At 47.5% G+C, this 15,420-nt stretch overlaps 8 protein-coding genes and 2 non-coding genes across 10 annotated transcripts; 6 read left to right on the top strand and 4 right to left on the bottom strand.

Annotated features, from left to right (window-relative positions):
* Positions 1–1,091: 1,091 nt before the first annotated feature.
* On the top strand, positions 1,092–1,460 carry TRVA0_001S05028 (DUF3759 domain-containing protein; the record flags this gene model as incomplete). The annotated part of the gene is made up of 1 exon (XM_076681883.1): positions 1,092–1,460. The coding sequence occupies one exon, from the start codon at positions 1,092–1,094 to the stop codon at positions 1,458–1,460; it is 369 nt and encodes a 122-aa protein (XP_076543840.1).
* A 1,247-nt stretch (positions 1,461–2,707) lies between these two features.
* Positions 2,708–4,045, bottom strand: TRVA0_001S05006 (uncharacterized protein; the record flags this gene model as incomplete). The annotated part of the gene is made up of 1 exon (XM_076681882.1): positions 2,708–4,045. One exon carries the CDS (start codon positions 4,043–4,045, stop codon positions 2,708–2,710), a length of 1,338 nt encoding a protein of 445 aa, XP_076543839.1.
* A 1,576-nt stretch (positions 4,046–5,621) lies between these two features.
* On the top strand, positions 5,622–5,695 carry tRNA-Asn(GTT). The gene has a single exon. It is a non-coding gene; the product is annotated as a tRNA-Asn (tRNA).
* Positions 5,696–5,697: 2 nt separating this feature from the next.
* TRVA0_001S04973 lies at positions 5,698–5,816 on the top strand. Its single transcript, XR_013062049.1, has one exon. It is a non-coding gene; the product is annotated as a ribosomal RNA (ribosomal RNA).
* A 1,247-nt stretch (positions 5,817–7,063) lies between these two features.
* On the bottom strand, positions 7,064–8,095 carry RIB1 (GTP cyclohydrolase II; the record flags this gene model as incomplete). Its single annotated transcript, XM_076681881.1, has 1 exon — positions 7,064–8,095. The coding sequence occupies one exon, from the start codon at positions 8,093–8,095 to the stop codon at positions 7,064–7,066; it is 1,032 nt and encodes a 343-aa protein (XP_076543838.1).
* A 916-nt stretch (positions 8,096–9,011) lies between these two features.
* TRVA0_001S04940 (uncharacterized protein) lies at positions 9,012–9,411 on the top strand (the record flags this gene model as incomplete). Its single annotated transcript, XM_076681880.1, has 2 exons — positions 9,012–9,016; positions 9,078–9,411. 2 exons carry the CDS (start codon positions 9,012–9,014, stop codon positions 9,409–9,411), a joined length of 339 nt encoding a protein of 112 aa, XP_076543837.1.
* Positions 9,412–9,638: 227 nt separating this feature from the next.
* Positions 9,639–11,147, bottom strand: TRVA0_001S04918 (F-box protein; the record flags this gene model as incomplete). The annotated part of the gene is made up of 1 exon (XM_076681879.1): positions 9,639–11,147. One exon carries the CDS (start codon positions 11,145–11,147, stop codon positions 9,639–9,641), a length of 1,509 nt encoding a protein of 502 aa, XP_076543836.1.
* A 393-nt stretch (positions 11,148–11,540) lies between these two features.
* On the top strand, positions 11,541–11,900 carry COA6 (Coa6p; the record flags this gene model as incomplete). The annotated part of the gene is made up of 2 exons (XM_076681878.1): positions 11,541–11,744; positions 11,790–11,900. 2 exons carry the CDS (start codon positions 11,541–11,543, stop codon positions 11,898–11,900), a joined length of 315 nt encoding a protein of 104 aa, XP_076543835.1.
* Positions 11,901–12,124: 224 nt separating this feature from the next.
* RRT2 (diphthamide synthase) lies at positions 12,125–13,150 on the bottom strand (the record flags this gene model as incomplete). Its single annotated transcript, XM_076681877.1, has 1 exon — positions 12,125–13,150. One exon carries the CDS (start codon positions 13,148–13,150, stop codon positions 12,125–12,127), a length of 1,026 nt encoding a protein of 341 aa, XP_076543834.1.
* A 215-nt stretch (positions 13,151–13,365) lies between these two features.
* On the top strand, positions 13,366–15,027 carry TRVA0_001S04852 (cyclic pyranopterin monophosphate synthase; the record flags this gene model as incomplete). The annotated part of the gene is made up of 2 exons (XM_076681876.1): positions 13,366–13,367; positions 14,499–15,027. Coding segments are annotated over 2 exons (531 nt in total).
* Positions 15,028–15,420: the final 393 nt, after the last annotated feature.

The raw sequence follows: 15,420 nt of genomic DNA, 5'->3' as shown, positions 1-15,420 counted from the left end.
AGTGTCTAACCTTTACGAATTCATAGTTCAACCTATTTCAACAATTGCAGAAGTTGGCCAATCGTGTACTCCATTTGAAGTTATATCAATCATCCGCACTGTTAAACCCCCTACTTGTTTCACGGCGTAGATCATCATTTAATTATACCCTCTATCATTGTAATTTTTTGAAGGTGCTCGTTACGATCAATAGCTGTACCTAGTTCGTACTATAATGCATCGGTATCGATTACGTGTCACCATTTCGAATACGCATGCGCTATTTAATAATCCATCTTCCATTACATGTTGTACTTCGGAAAGCACCGCATCGAAACGTGGCAATCGCTTGGGTCGATTGGATTGGCTCCCTGCCCCCTATCCTGCACCACATGGCTGAAACCACATTTGTTCCGATTGAGCTCGCATTTGATTCCTCCCCTCTTAGGCGTTGCAGTCCGCCCATTCGTCAAGGCGAGAGAAACTGTACTGTTTTTGTGCGACTCATCGCCCTGCTGGGCGCGCGCATAACGCGTCGTAATGGTAGCTAAGCCTGCAGCGCCTTACACATTAGGGCGCAATGCACTGGGCATGATGTAATGAAAAAAAAAAAGGACAGGTGTCCAAATATAGTGTATTGAAGGTCTCGAATTGATTGTCTTTTTGAGCATTTCTGGCTATAAATCGGTAGACCACTGAGCAAACAACCTAGCAAGCACCTCAATGCGGCTCTGCCACTGCCAAGCGATGGAGAATGAAACGCTGCACCAAAGCTAAGCCCTCGCCCAAACCTGGGGTAACGCACGATAATTTCGTAGCCAAAATTGCCGTCCAATTCACCCCTGCTCAAAATGATTACAACCCCCTCTGGCGTTGCCCTGCACTGCCGTGTTCTAATTTAAGGCGTGACGAGTCGTTCCCTACATTCGGCTGTGTTTGGGATCCTGCAGCCAGCGAGAGACATGAAACATGTATGGCTCTCTCCACTCGCTTAAGATACAGGCCCGCGTAAGTATAAATTAATCAGGGGAGAGCCACGTTTCCTCTTTTCCTTTTCTCTTTCTTCACAAGCATCAATCACTTAAAGTTTTTGTTACCCAATCAAAAAAAAAATGTTCGGCTTTGAGAACGACTACCAGCAGGTTTACGAGGGCGGTGAGCAGCACGAGTCCAAATTCTCCCACGAGCTGGTCTCGGGTGCTGCTTCTTTCGCCGCCATGAAGGTGTTCGAGGACCGACAGCGACGAGATGGCAAGCCAGTTTCCCACCAGTTCGCCAAGGAGGCCCTTGCTGGTATTGCTGGTGCTGAGGTCGACAAGCTCTTCGAGACTAAGGGTCTTGACTTCCTTGACCGAGAGCGAGCCAAGCGTGACGCTCAGCAGCTTGCCGAGCAGCACTACGATAACCACTACGGTCAGCAGCCACAGTGGTCCCCAGACTACAACTCTCCATTCCAGGGTCGACAGGAGTACGGCTACTAAGCGTCACAACTTTATTATTTAATTTAACTGTAAGGGTATTCAATTGATTTTTTGAATTTCATCAAGTAGTGGTGATCACTGCATTATCCACTTGAATTAACATATTGCATACGAGACTCGCATACCACGCGCATGTACGAGGACCCCTGTAGTTCTTTGACATTTTTGTAGTTCGCCTATTTAAATAAGCAATTGGACGTACCAAAGCGTAGTGTGACTGGCAGACAGCTATTATATGGACCTATCTAGAGAAGCCAGTATAGCTATCTGTGTGTTTGGCGTGGTTCTATGGTGTAAAGTTTATCATACATTAATGCTAGTCACTCAATTGAATGACACTCAGCTGATACCACAGCAATAAAGTAGCACTTATTTTTTCTACGTAATGTAGCTTATCTGCCACCATCTTTTGCTCGTTTGCACATGTAGCGTAGGCACCTGAAAGCAGAGCTGTATGTGTCGATTATACTGAAGGAAGTGAACTTTTTGCCATTATGATTCTACCGATTCAGATCCACCTCAATTGTCATCCGTCCATTTGTTGCGGATTGTAGGGTCTGAAGCAAGTTAATTTATTCCGTCAGTTACCAGTAACTATTACAGTACCGGTATTAATAAACTTGTCTCACCATAACATAGTTATGACATCGATCGACGCACTTTCCGGTCACCACCTCTCCCCCAACTTCAAGATGTGTTTCTCCACCAAAACAATGGCTGACCTTGCGAGAGAAAATATTCTCCTTTTAGCGATCAATGCGATCCGATGGATACCCTACAGCCGACTTATCGACGTCGGCTATACTTCCCTTTTGAGTTCTGATTTACCGGAATTGAAGGCGATTATTGAAGTGCTAAAATATCAGTGTGAATGCTGGAGTTTTGGCGTCCTCAACAGAAGAAAAGGACTCTCAAGACGGGAATGATGCCGTTTATTTTTTGAATATCGAATCAACGTTATACAATTGTTCTGTGGCTCTATTCGAAGTTGGAAAGAACAAATGAAGGCACTAATCAACGTTCTCGAGCATTTGGGCTCGAGCTATTTCAACCTGCGCGACGCCTGTCTTCAAGTAGGTGTGCTTCCCCTTGATGAACCAAAAGAAAACGGCAACGATCAAAATAACTCCGAAAACTGCGATAGCGTAGTTCATATTAGACGGGGTTGGATGAGAGGAGTAAGGGAAGAAGAAGAATACTGTTGTGACAATACAATAGATCAAAGCAATCCAGTTAACAAGAAGACCTCATCGCCCCAATTGGAACGGCCCTTGTGGAAGCTTGTCCCGCCCGTAGAAAAGCAACGTACCAATTGGCATGGCGAAGGCAAAGTTTATGGTCACTGTAACGACGCTGATAATAGCCTGGATCACAGTAGTGGAGAACAAGTATAGTAGGCCAATCAACACAACAATAACCCCATTAAGACAAATAGAACGGATTGGAACTTTCCAATATTTGTCAACCACGGCAAAATAAGAGCTGAAGGGGAGACCGCCGTCTCTTGCAAAGCCCCAAGTCATCCGAGATGAACTAGCCATCAATGTAATGCCCTGGCCAAGACCATCGACATTGTACATCACAATCAGGGCAGTTCCACCTGCCTTTCCCACAGTTCCCATGGTCAAATCGACAAACGGAACAGTAGAGTTCAAAAGATCGTCAACATTTTGTATGCAAAAGAGGCACACGATCATGAATATGCCTCCAGTAATCAGGCCAATTATTAGGGCCATGGAGAGAACCTTTGGGATATTTCGTCTCGGGTCTGGTATCTCCTCAGCCATGTGAATAACCGCTTCAAAAGCAGTCAGTCCATATGCTGCCTGTAGCAGTCCTGAAAACCATACCACACCACTCGGCCAGTCAGTGTAATTCAACCATGTGGCGAATACAAACTTGGCAGGTTGGAAGGAAAGGTCATCCTTGGTTCCCACCGACACAAGCAGTGCTATCATGAATGCAAGCATAAGCACTGCGAACCATAAAGCAAAAACGTTAGTAATCCAAGGAAGGAGCTTATCGTTTCGGCATACGACACAGTTGGTCATAGTGAAGTATGTCGCTATTGCGGTGTAAAGCAAAAACTGTGTCCATCCAGTGTAAACTGCAAAGAATCCTGGCCTGAGGCTGGCTATCATCTCGTAAGTAAAATTCGTGGTGAACGCGCATAGCGATGACACAGCTGCCCACCAGCCAAACGTAGAGAGCCAGGCGCAAATATAAGACAGGAATCTTCCAAACCCGGAGTCATTGATCTTGTATATCCAATAGGCTTCTCCAAGTGCCGTGGGCATTGCGCTGCACATTTCAGCCATGGAAAGGACGACACAGAAAAGGCAAAGAGCGGTCAACAGCATGCCATAAATGATAGTAATGGGTCCTCCATTAATAAGACCCTCTGCCATGTCTTGGGCGAAAAGCCCCCAAGTTCCCATAATGGAGAATGCTAACGCCAGCATACTCCATTTGCTGAACTTTCGGGTCAGTTCTTGGGCGTGGCCCATATCAGCCAAATCGAGTGCATCGGTAGCACATAGTACTGCCTCTTGCTTCAAGTCAAACTCCTCGCTGTCCGTATTCATTATTGCCGAGGAAAATGGTTGCTTTCATGGTGGGACGGACTTCGCTTATATCCTCTTTTAAGTCTCGGTATAAGTGATCTATTCTACACCGATGGTGTTCAATGGTATTAGTCCGCTCATAGTGTTAGAGCTGCCTAATCGAGAAGGGATATGTAGGCTCTATGGTAGCTATCATGGCGTGTCATGCATATCCAACAAGCTTCATCTATGTATGCTGATAAGTCATGCATGGATGGGACGAAGGCAGAAAAGTACCAGAATGGATATTGGGGTTATCATATTAAAGGGTCTTCACACTCGAATATGTAGTTCACATTAGTTATTTGTAATCTGAACTTGTAGATTTGAACTGATACCTGGTTTTAGGTAGCTTATTTGGCTGCTTCCGCTTGCAGGGGTAGCGAGCCCGGCTAATTCCGATTGCACTACCAGTAGGGGAATAACAAATCTGAAGCTAGCTTCACTACTGGTACATTATAATGGTATTGCACTCTTTGATATTGACCCATCATGACTACTGAAGAAAACGAGGGGTCGTCAAAGCGGTGTCGGATGGGTCTGCGACTCTGTGGCATCTGTCGCAAGACTGACCATAATGAAAAGACGTGTCCAGAAACTGGAGGAATAGATAACTCAAGTGGCATGAGTATCGTTGAATTAAGTATGTCTGGTGGACTTACGGCGATTTGTAGCGGTGAGGTCCGAAAAAGCCTCGATCGATGGTAAAGCTCGCTACCCGTAGCACCAATTTGAGCCAACACGAATACCAGTGCTCTGAGGTTTGTAAAATTAACTTCTGGAAGGTTTTAGTCCTCATAATCACAGCATAATGTTGGTATAATCATATACGATTGGACGTATTGTGGGAATTGAAACAGTGCAGTTGGGTTCACTGCTTCCATGCCGGGCTGGCAGCACTCCATGGTCAAAAGGATAAAATGCGCCGATTCCTTGAATTCGCCCAATTGCGAGTCAGACACTCCAGCATACCATTCCAGGTGGTTGAAAGGCATGAGCCTTTAATCTCTTGGGAAAACTTTTTCCAGCAGTAATATTTTCCTGTATGAATTCCAGTCGGGAAAATTCGCATGTGTGGTAACGCTACGATCGTTCGGGATGCGATTCAATGAATAATATTAACATATGATTCACATTGAAATCTCCTCGGGAAGCGCTTCAGATCCTAACGATTGAGAAGTTTGGAATACAATTGGATGTTGTACTCCGCTCTGGTACAGTTGGACTAAAGTAACAGACGGTCTCAAACCAATGAATTTTGTATTTCTACTTTCTGCCCGGCTAGGCGACTCTATATACAAAAATGTGCAATTCTATGCCCAAATTTGCATGTCGCTTCCCCAAATTTGGGCCGAAAATGGCATTTCAAGTGCTTTCCACACAGATAGTGGTTGAAGATTAAAGTTAAGGATTCAATAGGTAATATTTATTGTCTAAAATAAATTAGATCATGGAAAGATGAAAATTTTCGCTGTTTTTCGGCCGTTTCGCGAAATTTTCCCCTGATTTTTCAGCATGTCTCAGACCGAAGATCGGCCAAAACATCAGAAAAAGCAACGACTCCGTGGCCAAGCTGGTTAAGGCGCACGACTGTTAATCGTGAGATCGTGAGTTCAATCCTCACCGGGGTCGATCAGCTACGACCATATCCAGATGGCAACACCGTCTCTCGTTCGATCGGCAGCAGTTAAGCATCTGAGAGCTCGTCCAAGTACCGCGGTTGGAGACAACGCGGGAACAGCGAGTGTTGTAGCTCTTTTTTCGTGCATGCAGAATTTGAGACATTTACGCATATCTGCACAGATATGCGATTGAAATTACTTTCAATTAATCCAAGATGCGTTTTATGCATTACATCAGGCTGAAACTGTACGTTCATGTACTATATATGTACTGCTAATTGTTGTGATCTCGATATATTTGGTGCTTGGGAGTTAAAAACGCCAGCAAATGAGTAACCAGTACGAATCTACCATCACACGACGAAGGAATGTATTGGAAGTCAAATAACTTATCAATTATATCTGACCCTAAGTTATACGAAAGTACAAGGTTAGACACCGAAGTGTCTACATTAAAGACGGTAAGGAAAGGAAAAGAGTAAATAGAGGGAATCGTGGCTTTTATAATAGCGATTGACTTTGGGACGGAGTTAATGCATTCTGAGGAGTTAACGCATTCCGAGGAGTTAGCGCATTCTGAGGAGTTAGCGCATTCTGAGGAGTTAACGCATTCCGAGGAGTTTACGCACTCCTAGGAGTCTGCTTTTCTGACGCCCAACAATGACAAGGAAATCGCATCTTAATTAGCTGAAGTAGCTGTAATCGTCAGTCATCGGTTGGTCGACTGTTATAAGACTAGCAAAGAGTTGATATGATAAAGATTAACCACGTTAAGCCGTTAGTGATGATTCCGATTTATACAATCCGTAATCTCATTGAGTGCATCTATATCTACATAATAACCTATGTAAACGATCATCCTGATATTTATTTACGCTGATTGAATCCATTGGTCAACTGACATTGACCAAGCGGATGAGACGAGTTGACTGATATTTCACTACAATTGATAATTGGTATATTCAATTGTATTGCAACAACTAAATTACACTTTTTCAGTCTAGCGCTTAAGCCTTTCACCATGGTTCTACGTAATAGCCTACAATGGTGAATCATTTCATGTTGATAATCTTTTGGTCCTTTAGTCGATAGTATTGAATTTTAGTACTGTACGTGATGGGAGAGATCTGACGTTCACTTTTCTCCAACGCTGAATGGCGGATATACCAGGTAGTTCCGATAAATTGGACAATGATAGCTATTTATCGGAGAATGATAGTTATGGCTGTGATAATTGAAGAATGATAGATATAGCTGGATAATTAAACAATAATTGCTATAGACGTAGCTGGACAATTGCAGAACGCTCAATGATAGATGTATATACACTCTTTTTTATTATAAATTATTAGCTATATCGTCACATGCATAAAAATAATCATTTCAGGGTGCTCGACAAATCAAGCATATGCCCCATTCTCTCCACCTTGGTCCTGAGATACGTGTTGACCTCCTTGCTCCTAAATCCACCCTTGTTCTGCCACGACAGAGGAATCATCGGCACCCGCTGGGTCACAGTAACCTCCTTATGCTTGCCCTCGACCGCCGTGATCTTGTCTGGGTTGTTAGTAAGCAGTCTGATGTGGTCAAGCCCCAGGTCCTTCAAAATGGCCGTGGCCAGGCCAAACGAACGCGCATCGGCAGGGTGCCGCAGCATGAGGTTCGCAGTGACAGTATCAGCTCCCAAATCTTGTAGATTGTACGCCTTGAGCTTCTCCCCCAGGCCAATTCCTCGCCCCTCCTGACGTAGATACACAATGACACCCGAGCCTTCCTCAGCCATGAGTCGCGCCGCTTCATCCAGCTGCTCGCCACAGTCACACCGCGCCGACCACGCAGTCTCGCCAGTGTAGCACTCCGAGTGAATCCGCACCAGAACATCCTTCATGGTACCGGTCGAAGCCTTCGCCTCGGGATCCTGCTCGTCCATATCGGATCTCTCTCGCCCCGGGTAGAGCTTGCCATAATAGGCGCCCCGGGTCATTCTATCCTGCTCAGTCTCTCCCTCTCGCGGGGCAAACAGCGTCCGCGAGTGAATGTGCTGGCCAAACACAATTGCCAGGTGTTCCTTGTCATCGTGATCGTTCTTGTACAAGTGCAGAAAGATCTCTGCCCCATTAGTCGTCGGGATACGAGCCCGCGACTCGCAGAACACGGTTGGCAATTCGTCCAAATCCTTCCGCTTGAGCGAGTCGTCCGGCAGGGCTGTCGCCGTCAGGTCCTCGGTCGACATGGCGCCCGACACAGGCGTGAACGCAGGCGACACCAGCGTCATATGATTGAACATGTTGTCCAGGCGCGGTGACGACTCAGAGGATCGGCTGGGCAAAGAGTCCGAGTCCAGCTGGAGCTCTGGCCGTCCTCCCTGGTAGAACTGCTTTCTCAAAAGCTCAGAGGATGAGTTCATCATGGTGTTTGAATGGGAACTGGATGACGAAGACGCTTCTTGGGGGGCTTCTTCGAGTCTTTCGGCTACTTCGAGTCTTTCACGGGCTTCTTCTTGTCTTTCAGGAGCTTCTTCGAGTCTTTCTCGAGCTTCCTCTTGTCTTTCCGGTGGTTCTTCGAGTCTTTCAGGGCGTTCGGGAGGGTCCGTTCTCGGTGATCCGGCCGGTCGCTTGTGGTGGTGGTGGTGGTGGGCCCGCCGAGGAGGTGAGGCGCCCTCTTCCCGCACCCTAAGCTGCTCAACCAGGGTGGACAACGAAAACGGCTCTGAGCTACGCACGCCTAACAAGTTGGACATTTCTCAATGAACTAATGAACTACAAAATTACAGGCAGAAAGCCCTCAGGAGATATATTCTTGTACCGTTTAATGAGTAATCTAACCTAGGCCATTATTAAGCTTTTATTACTCGGTTGGTAAGGCATTAATAATGGGCCTGGGAGCCGCCGGTTAGGGCCCCCACCCCACACCGGCTCACCCCCAAGCTCATCGCTTTCCCCCTCTCCGAAGCTTGAGGCTATTAGAGTTGTTTCGTGATGAGATGGCCCTTATGGTCATTCCTGGGGGGTTATCACCTGGGGGGCCAGCCCCCCAGACCCCCCGTAGCTCCGCTTCGCGGAGGATCCCTGGAGAGATTTGAGGCGTGTCTCCGGTAGGAAGTGTGCCGATGGGAGTGCGGCATTTGTCCGATTAGGACCGGCTAATTAGTACCACCAAGTAGATACTAGATGATGGCGTATAAGAGTCCATTTGGCCCGTTTCTGCCGACCCCAAAGTCGAAATGGATCTTCCTGGCCACGGCGGGGGTTACATTTGGTGCACTGGCGTATAGACGTCGCACCATCTTTGCCAATTCGGACCAACCGCGTCGCAATAGAATATACATGCCGTAAGTCCGTCTTCGAACGAAGGAAGAAAGAAAGAAAGAAAAGAAGAAGTTAACGAAATAGGGTCCGGTTTGAGAGTGAATTGGATCCGCTGTTAATTCTGAAGCCGCCTCTTTTGGCAAACTTCAGTATCAGAAATGACCCTCTGTCGAATCAGTTAACGGGCGCCTTGTACCGCATCGTCCAGGACGAGACAGAAAAGATCGTTTCCGTAGTGGACGTCGAAGCTGACGAGCCTGGAGTCCAGGACGTTATTTCGCGGTACCAGGTCAACGATATTCCCACCATTGTCGCCCTGCGTAGCGGCATTCCCTTCTCGCGATATGCGCCCAAGGGCGATAAAGTCGACTGGATCGAGCTCAAACAATGGGTAGAGTCTGTTGCCGACCCCAAATAAGCCTCGTTTATACCTAGTTGGGTTTGGAATGCACAACTGCACTTTCAGCTGGAGTGATATCTTTGGACTGCCAATTGAAATAAGCAGACTTTCAAAATATCCTCTACTAGAGCGTCAGATACACTGTATCCTTTTTTAGTTAGTTAGTTGAGCCTCTCGCTAGATAGCCTAGCGGAATTGGATTAAGCAGAATATTCAGACAGATATCCAAATAGTTGATCCTTTCGCTAGCGAATGCCGATAGGAAGAAGCACACGGTAGCCCTTGACGGTACAGTCATCCTGCCTGTATATTCCCTTGTAAGTAAAACCAAGGTCCACCCCTTCTAATATATCGCCAGCCTTTTCAAACTTGTAGTCGCGTGGCGCAGGCTTCAGTAATTCCGCTCGCGGCAGTTGATACGGTGCATCATATAGGTAGAGCTCTTTGCACGACTTGTGCAACGTCCGCGACACCATTGTAACCTCAAGGCTGCTGGTGAATCCCAGGTCTACCGTCAACTTGTCAACGTATACTCCATCGAGCCCGCGAGATACAGATTCAATGATATGCATGTCCGCCGGCTGGCGGATAAACGAGTGCGACAAAATCAAATCGTTCAAATTGTGGAACTTGCGTGCAATGCTACCCCAATTGCTCACCGCCATGCCGTCCAACTGAAGGGTCGTTGGACGCAGCCACGAGGGGATTTCAAATCCATACTCCAGCCTCTCGAATACACATGCAATCGACAGGAACTCAACGGCTGGAAATTGAATGTATCGGAATACTGAAAGCCGAGAAGTTGATGCTTCTATGCCCAAAATAAGACTCTTCACCTGTGGAAATACAGCATGAACTTCAGTGACTGAAACCGCAGCCAACGAAACGAGATCAAGCTCCACTGTGCAAACAGACTGTGGTAGCCAGTCTATGACGTCTTGGTCTATACTGAATCGTGCCAGAGTAATCTGGGATAAGCACTTCGTCCCCTCAAGCAAACCCCTAATGTCAGAAGCCCTGATTATAGAAGAGGGGCCAACGCCTCGTCTCACAGCATATACAGTCAAATGCTCGACCGTGCTTGGAACTCGCTTAATTGAGTATACTCCAGCCAGAGTAAACGAAAGGTGCTTAATCGGGCCCGCCAGAGGAATGCCTGATGGTGGCTCGACCATCCAGTGGACATGAATGGACTTGGCAACCAACGGAACGCGGTTCAACAGCCTTTCCAGTCCCTCATACTTGGTCAGCAGGACGTCTCCTGCAAAGTCAATTTCCAGTTCGGCAAGCTGAGTTAGCCGTGATGGAAGAATCACGCCAAGCAGCAAATCCAATTCTTTGCTGTCTACTTCTTTTTGCTGAATTGACCCGTTAGACCCGAGTTCTAACGCACGCAGTGGCAATGCAAGCCCTCCAATTAGCTCAAGCCTCTTAACATGGGCGAGCTTCCTCGCAAACGACACGTTGGCTGTTGCCAGGCTCTGGAACTGCACAAAGTTGTATCGCGACACCCTTATTTGGCCACTTGAGACCCTGGCGCTCTGGTTTTGACCAAGATAATGCCCGATATGTCCGTTATCATGTCCTACGGCTGCGAGCTCGCTCTGCCTGAAGTCAAGCACCAGCGTCCCCCAGAGAAGGGGCTCTATTACGTCGTCCAGGCTTCTACATGCCTGTCGCAAATTCCTAAGGTCAGCTAGTGGTAGTTGGCTAACAACCTCGCGGAGAAGCTCGTTTGGAAGCGCAGGCAGCATTTTCCATAAAATACCTATATTTTGTGTTACAACTGACTAATTGTGCCTTAATTGGACCTTGAAACTGTGGTTACTTGGGTCTGGAATCTGTGGGTTAATTGAGCCAGGCCGTGGATTGAAGTGGCTACAAAGGATGCCGTGGTACCCCTGTCAATCCTCCACCTTGGTCCATGCGTCCCCTCAGGACTAATAATAGCAAAGCAAGAACCGGTATAGAGGCTAGCTAGAATAAATAAAACCAGATACAGTTACCAGCTGCCCAAATAAATGAACAGACCGGTGCCAGCTGTTATCTCGTAAATGGAGCCTGCTATGGTCTCGGACGTTTGGGACTTTTTTTCGATAGTCGCTATTTAGTACCCGTCGTTTCGCAAATTGTCAAAACAAGACACAATGGGGCTATTTGCTGGAGAGTCGGAAAACAAGCCAGACGTGACCAAGCGGTCTGCTAGGAAGGTCTGCTGGGAAGCCCGGGATGAGTTTTTCGCATGTCTCGACAAGAATAACATTGACGATGCCATCAAGGACAGTACGAAGGTCACCCAGGTGTGCCCGAAGGAGGAGGCCAAGTTCGAGGCCGATTGTATCAGCAGCTGGGTAAGTTTGTACTATTTTGGATAACCCAGAAGCTAACCGGCTTAGGTGGAATATTTCAAGCAGAAGAGGTTCAATGATATCATGAGGGAACGACAAATCAAGATGCTAGAAGAAAGAGGTGCGATTGAAATCAAGCCAGCCACTTCCTTCAAATAAATCCACCCGAATTGCTCAAATAATCCATTGTTATATTTTGTTTTGTACATAGTGTATTTATTCTTCATATCTCCGCGAAGCGGAGCCTCGGGAGCTCACGAGTGTAAGCTATTGAGTGTTCACCCGAGGACCAGACGTTCATATAACCTGCTGTAGAAACTACTCCGTGGAGCGGAGCCACGGGAGCTCGAGGACTGGCCCTCGAAAAAACAGACAAGAGTAAGCTACTGAGTGTCGTTCGGGGACCAGACATTCATCTGCTTGTCGTAGAAGCTACAGGAGACGACATAACGAGCATCCCGCGCCCAGTCGCAGCCGTAAACCATGCTTTCATGACCCTTTTCGAAAGTTCGTACAACCTCCAAGTCTGGCGACACAATTCGCGCCCCGCCATACATGCAGCATACCAGCACTCGGTCATCGTTTGCCACTGGAGAAGGAACGAGCTTCCATACGCCTCCGCCGAGATTGGTGCTAGACTTGACCCGGGGGATGTGGTATGGCTGTAGATCTTGGGTGGTTCGCAGGTCAATTGACCGCAGAGTATCGTCGTAGCCGCCCGTCCAAAGCGTTTCGGGCGAGTTAGCAAGCCAGTTGGCACTGGACGGCAGAATAGAGGTTACCCCAGCATCGTGGACTCGTTTCGACCATATTGGGGACTCGTCGAACGTCCGTACGTCGTGGGCGACCAACATACAATCGTCACCACCCGAAAATACAACATTGCTGAGTCCAGCGCTGCCAAAGCTCGAGATCCAGCACTCCAGGGAGTGCGAATCGCTCATCCCAACAACCTCCATGGACCCCTGGGCAAACTTAACCAGAGCTACCTGGCCCGAGGTAAGCGTCGCTGAGACTAGATCGCTATCGCCATTAAAAACAACAGAGGTTACCAGCACATCCTCGTCGAACAGCTGAAACTCTTGGACGAGATCAATCCGTTTCTCCTCGAGGATAAACTTCCACAGTATTATACTTCCGGTCGACTGTGCCGTGATCAGGAGGCCCGGATCAGAGGGCACGAATTTCACATCGAGGATCGAGCTTTTGGTCTGCACGCCAAACACCTTCTCGAGGCCATTGGCCGCGTATTCGTACACATCCAGCGAGCCGTACCGGGTTCGCGACTCCTCCTCGAGCTTGTAAGTCCCCGCGATCACAAGCGAGTCCTCTGTGGGATGCACCTGGAGCGCACAGGGCGGGAGCTCTGTCGTCGCATTGGCCAATAGCCTGCCGTGTAAAGAAGACATAGCTAGTGGATCAAAGTCTCATCCGTCGGATGGTGGATAGGTACTGTGGTGCCCTCCGCCGGGTTGCCGTCTGGTAGCTAATCTACTGCAACCTCGAACTGCGTCATCGACACGGCTTTAGCTACCATTTAGCGGAGAAGAGCTGATTTCGAGAGGAACCGTCTTCTCCACCCGTTTTATTTCAAATACAGTCCTTTAGATTCTTTTTGAACTTCATGTAAGTAGCCATGAGCATTTTATTTCGTCGTTCTGTGAGGACGGTATGGGCATCGCGCTTTTCCAAGCGGCTAGCCTCCACTCTCCAGCAATCTTCGCAAGACCGGTGGGAAGCTATCAGGACTGCCAAACCATTCTCTGAGTTCCTCACGGACAACTTCAACCGTCAGCATGACTACCTGCGAATTTCCATCACTGAGAGATGCAATCTTCGGTGCCTGTACTGTATGCCGGAAGAGGGAATCGAGCTATCGCCGCCAGATCATCTTTTATCTTCAGACGAGATTGTCAAGCTTGCCAGGCTATTTGTGTCCCAGGGAGTGCGGAAAATACGTCTCACAGGAGGGGAGCCTTCGGTTCGCAAGGACTTTATGGACCTTTTCCAGCAGCTGGGGGCCATTCCCGGCCTTGAGGAGCTCTGCCTCACCAGTAACGGTATCGCACTTCCCCGCAAACTACCGCTATTGAAAGAATACGGCCTGACTGGCCTCAACCTGAGCCTTGACACGTTGATAGATGGCAAATTCATGATCATGACGCGGCGCAAGGGTCTTTCACAAGTGCTCAAGAGCCTCGATAAGGCGATTGAGGTGGGCATCCCAAACGTCAAGATCAACACTGTGGTTATGCGGGGCCAGAACGAAGACGAGATTCTTGATTTCATTCGTCTTACCAAAGATAAGCCGATTGAGGTGCGATTCATTGAGTACATGCCGTTTGACGGTAACAAGTGGAGCGAACGGAAGATGTTCACATTCAAGGAGATCATGGACACAATCCGGTCGCAGTATGCGTTTGAAAAGGTGCCCGAGAAGAATGGGGACACGGCGAAGGTTTATACTATCCCTGGGCACATGGGCCAGTTTGGTGTCATCACGTCAATGACCTCTCACTTTTGTGGTACCTGCACGAGGCTGCGGATAACCTGTGACGGTAACCTTAAGGTGTGTCTCTTTGGCAACGCAGAGGTGTCCTTGCGGGACATGCTTCGGCAGAGCGCGTCTGACGAGGAGCTTCTTTCGGTCATTAGAATGGCTGTCAAGAACAAGAAGGAGAAGCATGCAGGCATTGGCGAACTCGAGAACATGAAGAACAGACCAATGATCTTGATTGGCGGCTAACTTGGCTTTAGGCTGTCCAAGTCTATTCTTTTTCGTTGTGGTGCCAGCTTGAGCCGCAGTATACCAATTCAGAAAAGGTATTTCACGCATGTGGACAAGGAGGGCTCTGCGCATATGGTGGACATTTCGGAGAAGAATATCACGAAGCGGTCTGCCACGGCCGTGGGACGGATTGTATTTTCCAACCCGCAGGTCGTGCCTATGATTAGGGAGGATGCTATGAAGAAGGGCGATGTGCTTGGAGTTGCTAGAGTCGCCGGGATCATGGCGGTAAAGTCGACGCCAAGCATTATCCCTCTATGTCATCCAATCATGATTACGAAGATTAAGAATGATTTGGCGTTGGGCGATAATAGTGTTAATGTGTCGTGTACGGTGGAGTGCCAGGGTAAGACTGGAGTGGAGATGGAGGCGATTACGGGGACGATGGCTAGTTTGGTAACGGTGTATGACATGTGCAAGGCCGTTGACAAGCATATGGTTATTGAGAACGTTTACGTGAAGAAGAAGCAGGGGGGATCTCATGATTTTGAGGTTTAATCGACCCCACACCCACATCTCAGCATACAGATCTATTTATTTGTTCATTTAATTAATGCAGATCACATTTTATTAGTACAGATGTAGTCATTTTTATTCGTTTGATTACAATGTATGGTAATACTCTTTATTTGTTCATTCTGATTACCGGTACCTGGTAATACAGATCTACCGGTAGGCATATTTACAGCGTTTTTGTGATGGTAATAAAAATCTATCCATTCATCCTGATTATTGATTCCGATTAATACAGATCTATTCTCCATGCATCTGTATTCATAGATTCATTCTGATTGATAGAAACCTACTTGTACCATATTTATTTAACTTACTGTATCCATTCTACCTTGTAATATTCATTCATTCATAATAATCCCCGCTGATTATTCCAAG

The sequence above is a fragment of the Trichomonascus vanleenenianus genome, assembly GCF_965637985.1.
Source record: "Trichomonascus vanleenenianus strain CLIB 3782 genome assembly, contig: TRVA0_001S, whole genome shotgun sequence".
Taxonomy (NCBI): Eukaryota; Fungi; Ascomycota; class Dipodascomycetes; order Dipodascales; family Trichomonascaceae; genus Blastobotrys; species Blastobotrys vanleenenianus.
Note: the sequence above shows the minus strand (reverse complement) of the source record. Positions and strands in the feature narration are given on the sequence as shown.